The sequence below is a fragment of the Pan paniscus genome, chromosome 2 (assembly GCF_029289425.2).
Source record: "Pan paniscus chromosome 2, NHGRI_mPanPan1-v2.0_pri, whole genome shotgun sequence".
NCBI classification, from domain to species: domain Eukaryota; kingdom Metazoa; phylum Chordata; class Mammalia; order Primates; family Hominidae; genus Pan; species Pan paniscus.
In genome coordinates this window covers 120035632-120051680 of record NC_085926.1, presented here as the reverse complement: position 1 = coordinate 120051680, position 16049 = coordinate 120035632, and the positions used below count along the sequence as shown (strand labels likewise).

The window sequence follows — 16049 nt, the reverse complement described above, 5'->3', positions numbered from 1 at the left end:
CTTGTAGCTACTAAGTCACTACCACCTTGCTAAATGAGGATTTTGGCATTAGATGCAAGGTCTTGCTAACAATTTGGGTGACTTCTTCATGAATGAGTCTAACAACCTTGTCTCAAATTTCTTTGATCTTGTCAACTCCACAGGTCTACACCCGCAGACTATTTCAGCAGCTGCCCCCCACCCTCTTATGACATAACCCTGAAACTTTTCACCTGGAGCAGTTCAGTCCCTAGAATCTTAATCTCAGTATACTAATCTCTGTCCACAACCTCCTATTCATCCAGGTTTTGCTCTTGCTTACTCCTTCTACAACTGTTGTTCAACTTAATCAAGACCTCAGCTTTATCCAGACCCTGTAGTGCAGTGTTTTCCACAAGAACTCTTAGTGATAATGGAAATGCTCTGTCTCTGTGCTGAACAATATGATAGCCACCAGCCCCTGTGGCTATTGAGCAATTGATACATAGCTAGTATGACTGAGATGAATTTTTAATCTTATTTAATTTTAATTAATTGAAATTTAAGTAGTCACATATGGCTAGTGGTTATTATATTGGACAATGCAACAATAGTATGTATTTGTAATTATTCCTTTCCACAACTTCAATAAACACACCCCTTTGTCTCTATAAAATTTACCCTGGGGACACTCTACTTTTGGTCTACATATCTGTTCTTACAACTGGGCAATTGAGCAGTTCTGGAGGAAATTATTCAGTTGTGCGGACTGGTGACATTCCAAATCTGCAGTGTCCTGTCTCACTTCACTCGGCCTCCAGGCTATTCACCTGGTTCACCACCATTACTTCAAACACAAACCTTGTGCTACTGCTTTTAGTTTCTCTTTCCCTTGGAGTCAAACTCCCTGAAAGAGTAAGCAGCAATTGCTGCCTTTATTCCCAGCCTCCCACCCCCACCTCTCTACTGAAACTCCCTGACAAAGGTTGTTGGTGACTTCACACCATGGCCAAGGCTTGAGCTCTTTTCAGATCTCAACTCATTTGACCGCTGTGTCAAATGTAAGTGTTGGCATCTCTCCTCATTGAAATGCTCTATTCTTTCCCAATCTCTGATTTCCTTGTTAATTTTCTCAAATCACTCTTTAATTTTGGTAACCTTGAGTGCATGTTCTTGGTCTTCTTATTCTCCATACTTTCCTGGTTTTTCTCCTCTAGCCCCACGGATTCAACTGTCAAGTAAAAGCTAATAACTCCCAGGTGCTTATTGCCAGCCTATAACTTTCACTAGAGTTTCAGATACCTGTATTCAACTTCCTGCTGGATGTCTCTATCTAGATAGCAACAGGTACTGTCTTCCTCCCCTTCAGCCTTCCTCTACTCTATCTCAAGGAATGCTTCCCTGTCTGGGAATGACCAGACAACCCTCTTCTGTCTATAATCATCTAAATCATCTGTATAACCAAGATGAATCATTTGTGTACCCAAAATACCCAACAGAGGCTCTACACAAGTGTGTCTGAGGAGATCTAGAACTACTACAGCCAGAGCTGAACTCCAATATGTTAAGAAAAGGGTGGAGGAGACTAATGTAATTGTCTCCTAACTCATCTGCCTGCTCCGTCCTTGTCCCCGGGTCTAGTTTCTCAAGCCAAAATGATCCCTTAAAAATACAGCTCCAATCACATAATCCTCCTGTTCAGAAGCCTCTGATGCCTTCCACCAAACTGAAAAATATATCCAGATCCCTTCCCCTCACACTGAGAACTACATCCAAAGTCCTTCCCCTGGCCTTACAAGACCTCATGTAATTGGGTCGCCAGTACCTATCAGGCCTCTTTCCCCTGCTTACTCTCCCCAGCCACACTGCCTCCCTTGACATTCCTCCAAAAGATCACACACTATGTCTCAAATCCTCTTCTCATGTTGTTCCCTCTGTCCAGAAGGTTCTTCCTCCAGACAGTCTCATAGCTTCTCCTTCACTTCATGTAGGTCTTTCATTAAATGCTACCTCCCAGGAAGATTTCTCTAACCATTCTATTGAAGATAGCATCCTTGGCATTCTGTCCCTCATGCTGACTTATATTTATTGTGGTACTTATCATGACATGACATGACATGGTATGTTTGGTTATTGTCTGTCTCTCCTGAGATGTCTGGTTTCTGATAAAAAATCTATGTGTGAATTTTCAGACCTGACCACAGGCAATTAAAGAGGCTTAATCTGACAAGCCTTGCTGAGGAAGTTGCCCTTTCTACAGCAGACTTGGTGCACAGTCAGTGCATGGCAGTCTCTGAAGGGGGCTGCAATCAAGATCTCAGCCTCCCGCCAGTCATGCTTTTTCACATACTTGCAATCTTAGCCCAGGCACCCTCATTCTTAGGTCTCTTTATCTGAGGCTCTGGGTGAAGTCTTCAGGCACCTCTGCTGAAGCCTCCTCATCATAGAGAAGACACTTTTCTCCACTCGGACTCAGTACCTAGCACTTTTCCACTCCCTGCCTTGAAGACACTGTTTTCCACTCTGACTCAGTACCTAGTATTTTTTCCACTCCTAGCCCTAAAGACACTATTCCCCACGCTAACTCAGTACTTTGTACTTTTCCACTCCTAGCCCTCTCACCTCATTTTCCTCATGAATTCTCCCCACCCTTGGATTCCTCCACCCCCAGGTCCATAAAACTGCTAGAGCCTTTTATTTGGGGCTTCTTCAATGGTAAGGCGACCCCCTAAGTCTGCACTGATTACCTGACCCTCGACTGGTATACTCACTCTATGTGGGGAAATGGAACAGGCAGAGTCTGCCCTTCCTCCCATTTTAGCCTCTTGATTATACCGTCGTAGTAAGAGATTAAAAGCTGAACTATTTTATTTTTGTTTTGCTGCTATAATTGGCTCCTCTGACACCTGACAACTCAGCTCTCTCTCTCCCAGCTCAGCTGAGCACCTGACATCTCCCATTAGAATAAGCTCCATGACAGCAGGGGCTTTGTCACTTTTCCTCACTGTGACATTTCCAGTACCTGCAATTGTCCCTTACAAATATGAAGCACTCAATAAGTAATTGTTGAAGAAAGGAAAGGAAAAATCTCAAGAATAACTAGGGAAATGCAATTTAAACCTCAGTGAGAAACCATTCTTTTTGCCCATTTGATTGGCACGTATTAAAAAAAATACTGGTAATACCCAGTGTCCGCAAGAGTGTTAGGAAAATGGGTCCTAATTGCTGAATTTACTGCTGGTAAAATTCTCAATTGGTACAACTTTTTGGAGGACAGTTGGTAATATGTAAGAAAATTAATTATGGGCTTAAGCATTGACTTAGCAACTCAATTTCTTAAGAACTCATTCTACAAAAAGATACATGTGCACAAAATTAGAGGTACACAGGTATTCATTGTTTATAAGAACAATACACTGGAAATAAGTTAAATGGTTTAACAAATAATGATACATCCATACAAAGTAATGCCATGTAGCTGTGAAACAGAAAGCTATAGGGCAGTACACTATTATAACTAATAGTATGGATTCTGGACAGCGTGAGTTCAATCTCAGCTCAACTACTCACTGCCTGTGTTACCATAGGCAAATTACTTAACTCCCCTGTGTCTCAGTTTCCTCTTGCAAAAAGCAGGAACAATAATGGTACCTACCTCATAGGTTTGTTGTGAGGATTAAAGAAATGAATATTTGAGTTAGTGTTGGATCAAATACTGGCCTGTGGTAAGCATTAATTGATTTACTTGGTTTTTTTTATTTATTTTTAACATTATTAATGATAGAGAACAATGTCTATCGACATAAAATCAATAATTTATAGATAAATTTACTAAAAAAATTTAAATAAGTATATTTAGGATACTTAAAAGGATATTTGAAGTAACATCAAAAAGTACAAGAAATTATAAAACATAAAAATAGATAGGCCATGCCTATAATCCCAGGACTTTAAGAAGCTGAGAAGAGATAATCACTTAAAAGGAGTTCAAGACCAGCCTGGGCACAAAGCGAGACCCCGTCTCTAAAGCAAAACAAAACAACAACAAAAAAAACTAGCCAGGCATGGTGGCACGTACTTATAGTGCCAGCTATTCAGGTGGCTGAGGCAGAAACATGTCTTGAGCCTGGGAATTAGAGGCTGCAGTAAGCTTTGATAGCACCACTGCACTCCTCTAGCCTGGGTGACAGAGTTTTTTGCTTCCATAAATCTCAACAGTACTTCTGGGGACAAAATACCAGGTTACATATTTTGGAAATGGTATTAAAACTCCCCTCTCACAAAGGAAAAATAAGCCACAGTCTCTCAAACACTTGCTTCTTCGAAAAAAAATGTCTGCTTGCCTTGGGAGCCTCTCTGTTCCATATCAATTTCACTCTTGCTCCCAAACAACTCTATACACATCCTATTCAGTGACTGTCTTCCACTAAATCAACTTGTCTGATTGCTCATTTTCTCTGGAACCCACTAAACGCCCTCCTGAAACAATCAACTAATTTGGGGGTAAGATACTCCCTACTAGATCACATATATCTATTTTTAAAAACACTGAAATGGTGGCTTAACATAAAGGGGTGAATCCAATAGAACTATTAGGCTCCATGACAATTCTTTGGGAATGATAGGTCTCGACTGTCTATTCACCTCCAGGTGATGGTTTTAATGAGGGCTATCAACAACAGCAGGAAATGGGAGTCAAAAGTAACCATCCACGCAGATATCTGCAAAAATCTGAGGGGGAAGACAGTGGACCTTTCCACAGGAATGAGCTTTTGAGCCAATCTTACATAAATCTTAAAGTGGGCCGGGCGCAGTGGCTCATGCCTGTCTGTAATCCCAGCACTTTGGGAGGTCGAGGCGGGCAGATCACCTGAGGTCAGGAGTTCGAGACTAGCATGGCCAACATGGTGAAACCCCATCTCTACCAAAAATACAAAAATTAGCTGGGTGTGGTGGTAGGTGTAATCCCAGCTACTTGGGAGGCTGAGGCAAGAGAATCACTTGAACCTGGGAGGCGGGGGTTGCCGTGAGCCAAGATCATGCCATTGCACTTTAGCCTGGGCAACAGAGTGAGACTCCATCTCAAAAAAAAAAAAAAAAAATCTTAAAGTGAAGAAATATTCCAACTACCACTCCAGGTACATGAAATTAACTAGAGGTGTTGTTCAAGAGAAATGAGAAAGCCCTAGGACCCAGAGAACCCTCAGACAAAAAGAGAGCAGCTACCAAAACTCAAACTGGAAAGATACTTCCTCCTGATGTGGGAGCTACTGATTTTTCAAAAACCTCTCTGGCTCCAGCCTAAAAGTGTGATGGAGGTGCCAGGACAGTGGCAAACAGAGCTTGAAAGTTAGAAGTGCCTCTGCAGGTGGCACTAGGAATTCCTTTCGCTTTATAAATACAAGACACAAACTGTAACCTAATTCTGCAAGGCCACGGGTGCCCGTTTCAGTCTTAAACTCCCATCCAATTTTACCCTCAAGAGCAGGGGCAGCAAATACTACTGTGTCAAATTTCCATGGCAGAGGACACAAAATATAAGGGAGGGGAAAGTGAAACAGAATTGCTTCACTGTATTGCTATTTCTATGCCATGAAATGAATTATTCAGCTCTACATTTTGAGAGTGGATTATGTGGGCCAATTGCATCTCCTTTCTCCCTTTGGAAGCCGGCCCTGTGGCTAGGTCACTGTTCACCAGCCCAGTAAGCAGAGGTGTGCCCTGAGAAGAAAGAATTCAAATAGAATCTGATTTTTTGTTGCTTTTCATTGTGTGTGAATTACTGGCAATGTTATTTTCTGATCTGATGTCATGGGCTTTCTATTCCACTTTAAAATTGTACTGCCAAAAATATAGTCACTTATTCTCTCACCACCATAAAACTTAAACGGTTACCATTTGAGGTTGTTGCTTTCAATATTGATAACTCTTTTCTCAGGAGCTAAGAAACTTCTAAGAAGTGTCAATGGCAAGTCAAGGGCAAAAGTGACACCTGAACTCAGTTTTCATAGAGTGTCTCGGCTTTACTTTCTCACTTTCAGTGTGCGGAGTCAGAAAATTTGGTGGGAAATGGTGTTCCAGTTTAGTGTTTTCTGGAAATGTGTTTCCAGGGCATTTTTCTTCCTTCTCTCCCAGATCTTGAGAGCTGGGCTGGTCACTTTGATGAGAAGGGTTTGGGCCCAAGCTCTTGGGTCAACTGAGGTGTCAGCTGCAGGTGATGGGGAGGAGGCACTGGATGAACATGGATGAGGCGGAAGCTATATTATCCACCAAAGCTGTTCAGGCCCCATGGAAGAAGTCTTACCACTTATTCATGGTTTACCACAAGAGTTAGGAGAAGAGTCAAGTGAACAAATGCTAAATCTACATTGCTGGGTGTGAATCCAAGCTCTGCCACTTAGTAGCTCTGTCGATCTTGGGTAAATTACTTCACCTCTCTGGGCTTTAGTGTCCACATCTTAAAATGGGAAATAACAACAAGACCTAAAGCAGAAAGTTATTGTGAGGCTCAAATGAGTTAATATTTATGAGGTACTTAGAACAGTACCAGGCACAAAGTAAGGGATATATATGCATATACAGTCATGTATTGCACAGCCACATTTCAGTCATATACAATGGTGGTCCCATAAGATTATAACACCATATTTTTACTGTATCTTTTCTATGCTTAGATATGTTCAGATACAAAAATACATACCATTGTGTTACAACGCCTACAGTATTCAGCACAGTAACATGCTGTGCAGGCTTGTAGCCTAGGAGCAATAGGCTGTGCCAGGTAGCCTAAGTATGGAGCAGGCTATGCTATCTAGTTTTGTGTAAGGACACCCTATGATGATTACACAATGACAAAATCGCCTAATAATATGTTTCTCAGAACGTACCCCTGTTGTTAAACGATTCATGACTGTGTGTATATATGCATTTATCAAATAAATAAAATAAGTCATGTGCGATGGCTCATGCATATAATTCTAGCACTTGGGGAGGCTGAGGTGGGAGAATTGCTTGAGCCCAGGTAATCGAGGCCACAGTGAGCTGTGACTGTGCCACTGCACTCCAGCCTGGGTGACAGAGAAAGATGCTGTCTCAAAAAATAAAATAAATAAAATAAATAAATAAGAAGTGGGATGAGAAGGGAATCTTATTGGATAATGTTCTCTAGAGTCTTCTTGCCTTGCTCTCTGACACACACGTACCTCCCACATCCCCAGGAGCTAAGGTAGCAGGTCATGGGCCCTGGGGGTTGGAAGCTGCTGTTGTTACCTAAGTCAGTGATCAGCTGGCACATCTACAGACCTCGCACTCAAGGACTCCACAAGCTCAAGGTGCTAAGCAGAAAAACAGAAATCTGAAAAGGCTTATCCCAGCCAGCATGGATCTGAGGGACCATCTCTTTGTAGTTCCCTGACTCCTCATCATCCACAGCAGACATGGGGACAGTGGCCAAGGGCCTGGTGTGTGGCCATCTGGAGGAGGTGAACTCATGGCTGGTGGCCTGTGGGTGCTGTAGCCAAACTTCAGGCTCAGTTCACCTCCCTGTCTTAGTGGGGTGGCTTCCCTCTCAGGCCTGCAGGTGGAGACAAGGAGCAGCAGGAAGGGGTGGGCCAGGAGTAACTACGAGATACTGAGTCACAGGATACATGGCAGGGACCGCAGCCAACTCCTGTTTATAGATGAAGAAACTGAAACTCAAAGTGGAACTGTAAACAGGGAAGATCTGAGTTTTGTGAGGCTGGATGCTGTTAAAATTTTGAGGGGAGGTGGTGGATAGTTAAGAAAAAGAATGTAGAATTCAAATACAAAATGCCCCTGACTGCTAACACCACCAGACAGGAGGAGAATGGCATGGAGGGAAAAGTTGCAGAGGAAGGAGACAGTGGTCATAACTTATTGTGGTTAAAATATCTTACTTATTCAAATTTTACCAAAGCATAAGACATGTGACCACACTGCTAGGGGGCCCTTCACAGGGTCTTGAGGGGGATTTAGAAAGGGTTGTGCAAATGGAGGGATCTGAAGCTTCAGCTTCATTGGCTCCACTATAAATCAGCTGACACAATTAGCTGAACATCCATAGTTGTCAGGAAGCCGTGGCAACCATGATGTATGTGCATGGGCTATAGGGAAGGGAGTGAGAGAGGGTAGGGAAGTCAGGGACGTGAAAGCCAGTGCTCCGAATGAAGGGAGACTTTTGGAATTCTGTCAGTTGTTTCCTAGGAGCCTGAGAAAGACAGAAACAGGGTCAGAGAAGACCAGAAGAGAATATGTGTGGAACAAAAGAGTCAAGTCTCAGGGGCCTCAGTGCAGCAGCCTTCCCCCATCCCCATGGGATGGGCCAGGCTACCCTACTCTGAGCATCTAGGCTCACTGATGTGAGACTGCAGAGGAGGAAGAAGCACACAGTGGGGAGAGCTCCATCCCAGCTGCCTGCCATCAGCTGCTCTCAATCATAACACTTCCTTCTTCTCCAGGAAAGTCTTTTTTGCATGTGGTCTTGTACAATGCTCAGTAGAAAGTGAGTAAAACCCACCAAGTCTCAGGCCTGGGCTTGCTGTGGTCAGACTCATCAGGAGACAGTAGGATTCCAGGACTTAACAAAGCTGAAAGGTTCTTACCAGAGAGCAGGAAGGCCATCACAAAGAGAGTGTTACTCAGTCCCATAGTGCTAGAGTCAAGAAAAAAAAGGTAAAACTTGATTAGAAAAGGAAACTGAAAACCGATGTTCACCAAAACATGACCTGGACGTGGAGTTTGGGATTCACTTGGGTTCTCGGGTGTGCAGAGACAATGCCAGGGCTTCATCAAAGCCATTTCCTTTTGCTCTTAGCTCCATCGATAGGTCACATTTCCCAGCCTCCCCTGCAGTTATACAGGCCATGAGACTGGCTTCTAGCCAATGGAATTGTGGGCAGAAAAGATGTTTCTTCCATATCTGGCTGCTAAAGTCTCCTCTCTTTCCTCCCTTTCCTGCCTTCTTAGCAGCAGGGGATCCAGAGGAAATGTCCAAGGGCCTAGAAAATCGCAAAGTCTCACAATGGAAGAGATCTGGTTTGCTTAATAAACTAATAAAGCAGCTCTCTTTACACCTCTCCCACAACTGATCTACAATGGATTGTGATATTGGCAAAAAATAAAATTTGAGGGATTCATTATTGCAGTAGCTAGTATTATTTATCTTGACCAACATAACAGGCATGATGGGGGCAATCGGTTAGTATTGCATTTACGCTTAGAAATCAGCCTTCCTTTTGTTTTCCTGTGGTTCTCAAACTTGAAAGTGAGTAAAAATCACCTGGAGAGTTTCCTGGGCCTCAACCACAGAAAGTCTGGCTTAGTAAGTTGGGATGAAACCCATGAATTTTTATGTTTAACAACATAAGGTGATGACAATGCTGCCGGCCTAAGGACCACGCTTTGAGAGCAATTCACTTAATCTACATGATGAAGCCAAGAAAAAGGATATGCTTTGCTTTATAACCTCTATCTTCTTTCTTCCTCTCCCTCCTCCCTCCTTCACTACCCACGCACTTACCCTAACTAGCACCAAAAAGGCTGCTTAGTGGCTTATAAGGAAGCAAAGAATAAGGAGAGGTGACCAACATTAGATGCGATCAGGCACATTCAGGATGGTATGGCCATACACAGGAAAGATGACCAACATGAGAAACAGGTGGAAAAGCAAACCAAATACAGGAATATGATACAGAGCCAAGGACAAGGCCAGTGCTAAATGCTTGCCCTAGAAATCTGCCCAATTTGCACTGAGGGGGACATAAATTTGGCTTATAGCTTTTTAACAGCCAATGTAAAAAGGAAAACCTAACCAGTGAATTAATTCACAGGTCTGTCCACTAAATTCATAGGTCTGTTGATAAAAACAAATCAATTCTTTCCAGGAAAAGATGCACAACTATTCTTGATCGAATAGCAGAAATGTATGCCCCAGACGGTGTTGTCTAGAAGCCATCTGTATTTCTTTCCTCTGCTCTCATAGCACCCAGTGCAGGACATTGGGCTAGAAGTGTCTGTTATGTTTTTTTTCCTTCTAGACTATACCTTTTCTTTTTTTAATAAATATTTTTGAATAGATCATGGTACTAAATGTAGATGGTACTAAATTTGAAAGATAAAGGTGATAAATAGTGGAAAGCAAGTCTGCCTCCCAGCCTTGTCCCCTAGCTGTCTAGTTTTCTTCCACAGAGGTAACAGGGGTGATCACTGTTACATGTTACCAGTTTCTTGCCTCTACTTAAAGTTACTTTAGACAAAACTAAACAAAAACATTGACCCATATTCTGTTTTCTTTTTATTTTTAAGCACAAATGGTAGCATACTATGTACGGTTTTGCACACATATGACTACCTTGGAGATTATTCTGTATCAGCATGTAACGAGTATCCTCATGCTAAAAGTTGCATATTAGTCTATTGTATTCTATTGGATGACAATAATATATATATATATTTCCAGACCACTAGTGATGGATACTTAACGTTGTTTCCAATCTTTTGTTGCAATGGAAAACCTTGATTATATGCCATATCACACAGGTGGGAGTAAGCTATATTCCTAGAAGCAGAATTGTTTGACCAAAGGGTTGAAGAATAGTTGCAAATTGTTCTCCCCTGAGATTATACGTTTATGCTCTGATCAACACGAGAGTGCTTATTTTCATGTACCTTTTGCCAACATGTTTTCTAATTTGTGATCTTTAGCAATAGGAAACGGTGAAATTACATCTCATAAGTTTTAGAAATCTTTATTATTTAGAAATCTTTATTAGTTTATGAGATTATACGTTTATGCTCTGATCAACACAAGAGTGCTTATTTTCATGTACCTTATGCCAATGTGTTTTCTAATTTGTGATCTTTAGCAATAGGAAACGGTGAAATTAGATCTCATAAGTTTTAGAAATCTTTATTAGTTGTGGCATAATACACATAAAATTTGCCATCTTCACCCTTTGAGTGTACAGTGGTATGAAATACATTCACATTGTTGTGCAGTCATCACTACATCCATCCTCAGAACTCTTTCATCTTGCAAAACTAAGCCTCTATACCTATTAAAAAATAACTCTTCTTTCTCTCCTCCTCTCAGCTCTTGCCAACCACCATTCCACCTTCTGTTTCCATGAATTTGACTGCTTAGGGTATAAGTAAACTCATACAGTATTTGTCTTTTTGTGAGTGGCTTATTTCACTTAGCATAATGTATTCAAGGGCCATCCACATTGTAGCATGTGTTTGAATTTCCTTTCTTTCTAAGACTAAATGATATTCCACTGTATGTACATACGACATTTTGTTTATCCATTCATTTTTGATGGACATTTGAGTTGCTTCCACCTTTTGGCTATTGTGCATAATGCTGGTATGAACACGGCTGTATGAATATCTCTTTAAGACTCTGCTTTCAGTTCTTTTGGGTATATACCCAGAAGGGGAATTGCTAGATCATGTGGTCATTCTATTTTTAATTTTCTGAGGAACTGCTACACTATTTTCCATAGCAGCTACATCACTTTACATTGCCATCGACAACTGGAACAAGAGCTCCAATTTCTCCACATCCTTGCCGACCCTTGTTCAATTCTCATATTCTGTGATAAGTAGGTTGCTGTTGGTGATTTAGTATGAGAAAGCTCACAGGAATCAGACAGAGAACTCTGTTCCCATGCTCTGCGCTTGTGTGGTGTCAGCTTTGGCTCAATAGGTAATGCCCAAACTCTGAAATCTATTGGCTGGAAGGGAGGGAGACAGCAATCAGGAACCAGCTGTTCAGCTCTTACATGGAACACCTACTGTGTATTTCAGCAACTGAAAATATTTGCAACTAGTCACAAAGCATTAATTTTCTATGTATAAAAGAGCTTCTACAAATCAATAAGAAAAAGGCCAAAGACCCAAATTAAAAGCGGGCAAAAGAAATGTACAGATAGTATGTGGAACTGGAAATAACTATCTCATACATTTGAAAAGATGGTCATACTCAAAATAAAATAAATTCAATATAAAATGACAGTGAGAACAACTTCCTACTCATTAGGCTGGCTACTACAAAAAAAAAAAAAAAAAAAAAAAAAGAGGGCCCTTTGAATCCGAACTCCCACCTAATATGGGAATCGCTCATGGTTTGCAAACCAAAAAACCATTATGTTCGACCTAACCAAAGACAATTTTTCTTCTGGGGTGGCATGACAAACAGGGACACAAATCAAATTATATTTTACTATAAATTTAACAAATCACCTTTCATTCAAATAATTACATGAAATCAGTATTGCTCTGAGGAATCTTGGACAAATGGCCCCTGTAATTCACACAGTGGGGAGAAGCACTGACCCTGACAAGGAATCAGTACCATTTTTGATTTCTCAGTTTGGAAACTCTCTCTTCCCCTGGGTTAGAAGCTGCTTCTCCTTACCTTCCTTCCATCAATACTAGTTTTGTACTCTGAAGCTATCCAGAGTAAGCCTAACACACTTCTGCCAAAGTCTGTCAAGGATTTGGTGACAGCAAACACATCTCTCCTCAAAATCCTGGCCTGGCCCAGGAGTAACAATCCTTCCAATAAGCTTCACTAATGTTAATTTGGAGACCACACACCATCCTAGAAAATACTCTGGACACTTAGTTTATCAGTGACCCTGCTGTAATAGGATGTTAAAATACTCAAGATTGATATGATTTTCTTTTATGAAGTACAAGTGCCCCATATGAAGAATTTCTCTCCATTCTAGCCATGATGTGTGATGTGTGTGTGCGAGGGTGTGGGCTGGGTTAGGAAGCCAGTTTCTCCAATGTCATTGGCCATGAAGAAGTGTAGAAATGTCCCCACTCCCTCAGGAATGAACCTCCAACCACAACCAGAAGCCATAACTTTCTCCAGTGGGCCTGTAAAGTGGAAACTCTTGCCTTCGGAGGGAGAGAGCAATAAGGGGAATGGAAGAGGAAAGAACCTAAGAATTTACCGGGGGGATTCTCTGAGAGGAGATTTCTGTCAGCTAAGCACAGAATAAGGTCTATGAATAAGGTGGGTGAACTAGTCAGAAATCTAAAAAGAGGAGCCTCCATGTAAATGGAGGTTCACTCCAGAAACCAAGAAGAGCACCTGCCGTAATCCACTTTCACTTACTTTGTATGTCTGGCCCATCAGAGAACATGAATAAGAGTTGGCTAAATGATTAATCATACTATTACTGCTCACAACAGGGTGAGATTATTTGTCCCCATGTTACAGATGAAGGAATGGAGTCTCAGAGAGGTCACAGTACTTGCCCTAGGCTGCCCAGCTAGTAAATGGTACAGCTGAGATTTAAACCCATGCAGCCTCACTGTGTTTCTCTCACACTGGTGTAGCACCTTTAAAAATGCCAACCAGTTTTTGCTCTGCCACAGGAGCCAGTGGAAAGGACTCTGATGTTATCTAGCCTCTGAGACAGACGGGAGCAGCACAGCCTAGGGCCAGGTGTGATGGTGGCTCCTGGAATCGAGAGGACTCTCAGAGAGACAGACTGGGGTGGGAGAAGAAGGGGCCCCAAAGCATCCCTTTGCATCAAGAGGGTTTCTGCCCTGAGCTGCTGTTCATTCTGCAAACACTGCTCGAATACCCACTGTGTGCCAGGTACAGAGAGTTCTTCTCCACTTTAACCTGGACAGGCACCAGCTTCCCAGCGTGGATTTAGGCTTCAGGTGCACACTATTGTGGACCGTCTAAGCCACATCTAGAAGAGCTCTGGGGAAATATGACTACTTGGGCAGAAAAGGAAGGAACTAAGAAGGGGTATCTTTGTATCTGAGGTCTGAAGGAGCGTGTGGGCTCGCATTCAGGCAAAGGGCAGGATGAGGGAGGTGGAATGGCAGCAGCCAGTAATGGGGTGGGACAGGGGAGTGCAGAGAGGATGAAACAGGAAGTGAGAGGAGGGGTCCACAGTAGATGTTGGAGAGCAACAAAGAAAAAGATTTATTTCACAACTTTGTCTAGAATGTTAGTGGTAACTGGAGTATCAGGAAAAATGCTGAGAAGTTTGCTGGTGCCTCAGAAGGTTATTTATTGAGGTAGTCTTTCAGGCAAACATTTGCTACATCTACTCAGTGTCAGACTTGTTCTAGAGATTGAGGGGTTGTAAAGACATGTAGGCCTTGGTCCCTCACCTGGCACTAAAAAGAAGAAAAAGTGTCCACAAATAACTACAATGCAGGCTCCAGGGCCAGTGTGGAAGGTGGTAGGTAGTCCTTGGCTTCTCGTGAGGTATACAAGAGTTCTTACCCTGAGCAAAGCAGGGGACACCACAGTCTCTGTGGAGGAAGGATTAGGTCGGCCTCAGCCCAGCAGCACTCAGGGCCCAGCTCATTGCCTTCTGCCGATTCATACTTGTGGTTGGATAAGCCAGGCCTGCTGGACTGGCACGTCACCAGCTCGCTGAGAGGAGAGTAGAGCTCCAGTGCAACATCAGCTCCCTGGGGCCTTGGTTTGCCTCTGGGTGTGACATGCTGCACAGCGTTACTTCTCAGAGCACCAGGACCTGAAGTTCCATCCTCTGCATTCCCCTGTCCCACCCCATTACTGGCTGCTGCCACCCCACCTGCCCTCATCCTGCCCTTTGCCTGAACAAGAGCCCACACGCTCCTTCAGACCTCAGACACAAAGATACCTCTTCTTAGTTCCTTCCTTTTCTGCCCAAGTAGTCATATTTCCCCAGAGCTCTTCTAGGTGTGGCTTAGATGGTACACAGTAGTGTGCACCTGAAGCCTAAACCCACGCTGGGAAGCTGGTGCCTGTCCAGATTACAGCAGAGAAGAACTCTCTGTACCTGGCACACAGTGGGTATTCGAGCAGTGTTTGCAGAATGAACAGCAGCTCAGGGCAGAAACCCTCTTGAGCAGCTCAGGGCAGAAACCCTCTTTGAGATACTGGGAGGAGTAAGATAGGCTTATTTCCTTCTTTATAAAGTTTCTGAACTACAAAATAAGAAGGTTACTGGGAATCAAATATATTTGAATTTTAGCAAGGCTTCTGACAGAGTATCTCGTGATATACGTGACAGCAATATGGAGAAATGTAGGATTAATATTGATACAGTTATTACTCATTCATTCATTTGCTATTGGTTCATTCATTCATTCGTTTCTTCCACAAATATTTATTGAACCAGGCATTGTGTTTGGTGCTAGGAATATAATGAGCAAAACCAGAAACAGTTCCTCTTCACGTGGTTGCCTACAGTTTAGTAGAAAAGCAAGATAGTGATCAAGTAATCATACAGAGAAATGTAAAACTAGCTATGACAAGTGCTACAAAAGAGAGGTTCATGGTACTTTGAGAGCCCATAACAGGACCAGCCTAAACTGAGATCTGAAGAATGATATAATAGATTAAAAAGAAACACATATCCTTGGCTACTCCTCCTCCCATGAAGAGGTAGAGTTGGATCTCCTCTCTTTGAATCTGGGCTAGCCTGAGTGACCTGTTTGACCATAGAATACAGTACAAGGGATATTCTGGGACTTCGAGAGCTTGGTCATAAGAAGCCTCACAGCTTCTACCTGTCTCTCTGGGAGTACCTTATCTGGAGTTCTGAGCCACCACGTAAGATGTCCCACTACCCCGAGACCATCATGCTGGAGGGGACTGTATAGCTGTTTGGGTCAATGGTCCCAGGTGAACCTTCCACCTATCCCTGCCAAGCCACCAGACATATGAATAAAATCTTGGATCTTCTAGATCAAGGGTCAGCAAACTACAGCCTGTAGGCCAAATCTGGCTACTACCTATTTTTATTAATAGTTGTACTGGAACACTGCTATGTCTATTGTAAATTATTATCTATGGCTGCTTTTGCAGTACAATGGAAGAGTTGAACAGCTATGACGGAGACTGCATGGCCTGCAAAGCTGAAAACATTTTCTATGTGGCCTTTCATAGAAAAAACTGCTTGACTCCTGCTCTAGATCAGCACTGTCCAATAAGAATATAAAACAGGCCAGGTGTGGTGGCTCATGCTTGTAATCCCAGCACTTTGGGAGGCTGAGGTGGGCAGATTACCTGAGGTCAGGAGTTTGAGACCAGCCTGGCCATT

The 16049-nt window shown here is 42.6% G+C and overlaps 1 protein-coding gene across 2 annotated transcripts in view; it reads right to left on the bottom strand.

Moving 5' to 3' along the window:
- Positions 1-16049, bottom strand: part of CD86 (CD86 molecule) — a 65760-nt gene that overhangs the window by 20831 nt on the left and 28880 nt on the right. Inside the window, exon 2 of one of the 2 annotated variants that reach the window (XM_003825185.4) lies at positions 8580-8629. The exons of the other annotated variant lie outside the window; for it this stretch is intronic. Coding sequence (XP_003825233.1) covers positions 8580-8629 — 50 coding nt within the window. The remainder of the gene's footprint in view (positions 1-8579; positions 8630-16049) is intronic. 2 annotated transcript variants of the gene reach the window in all.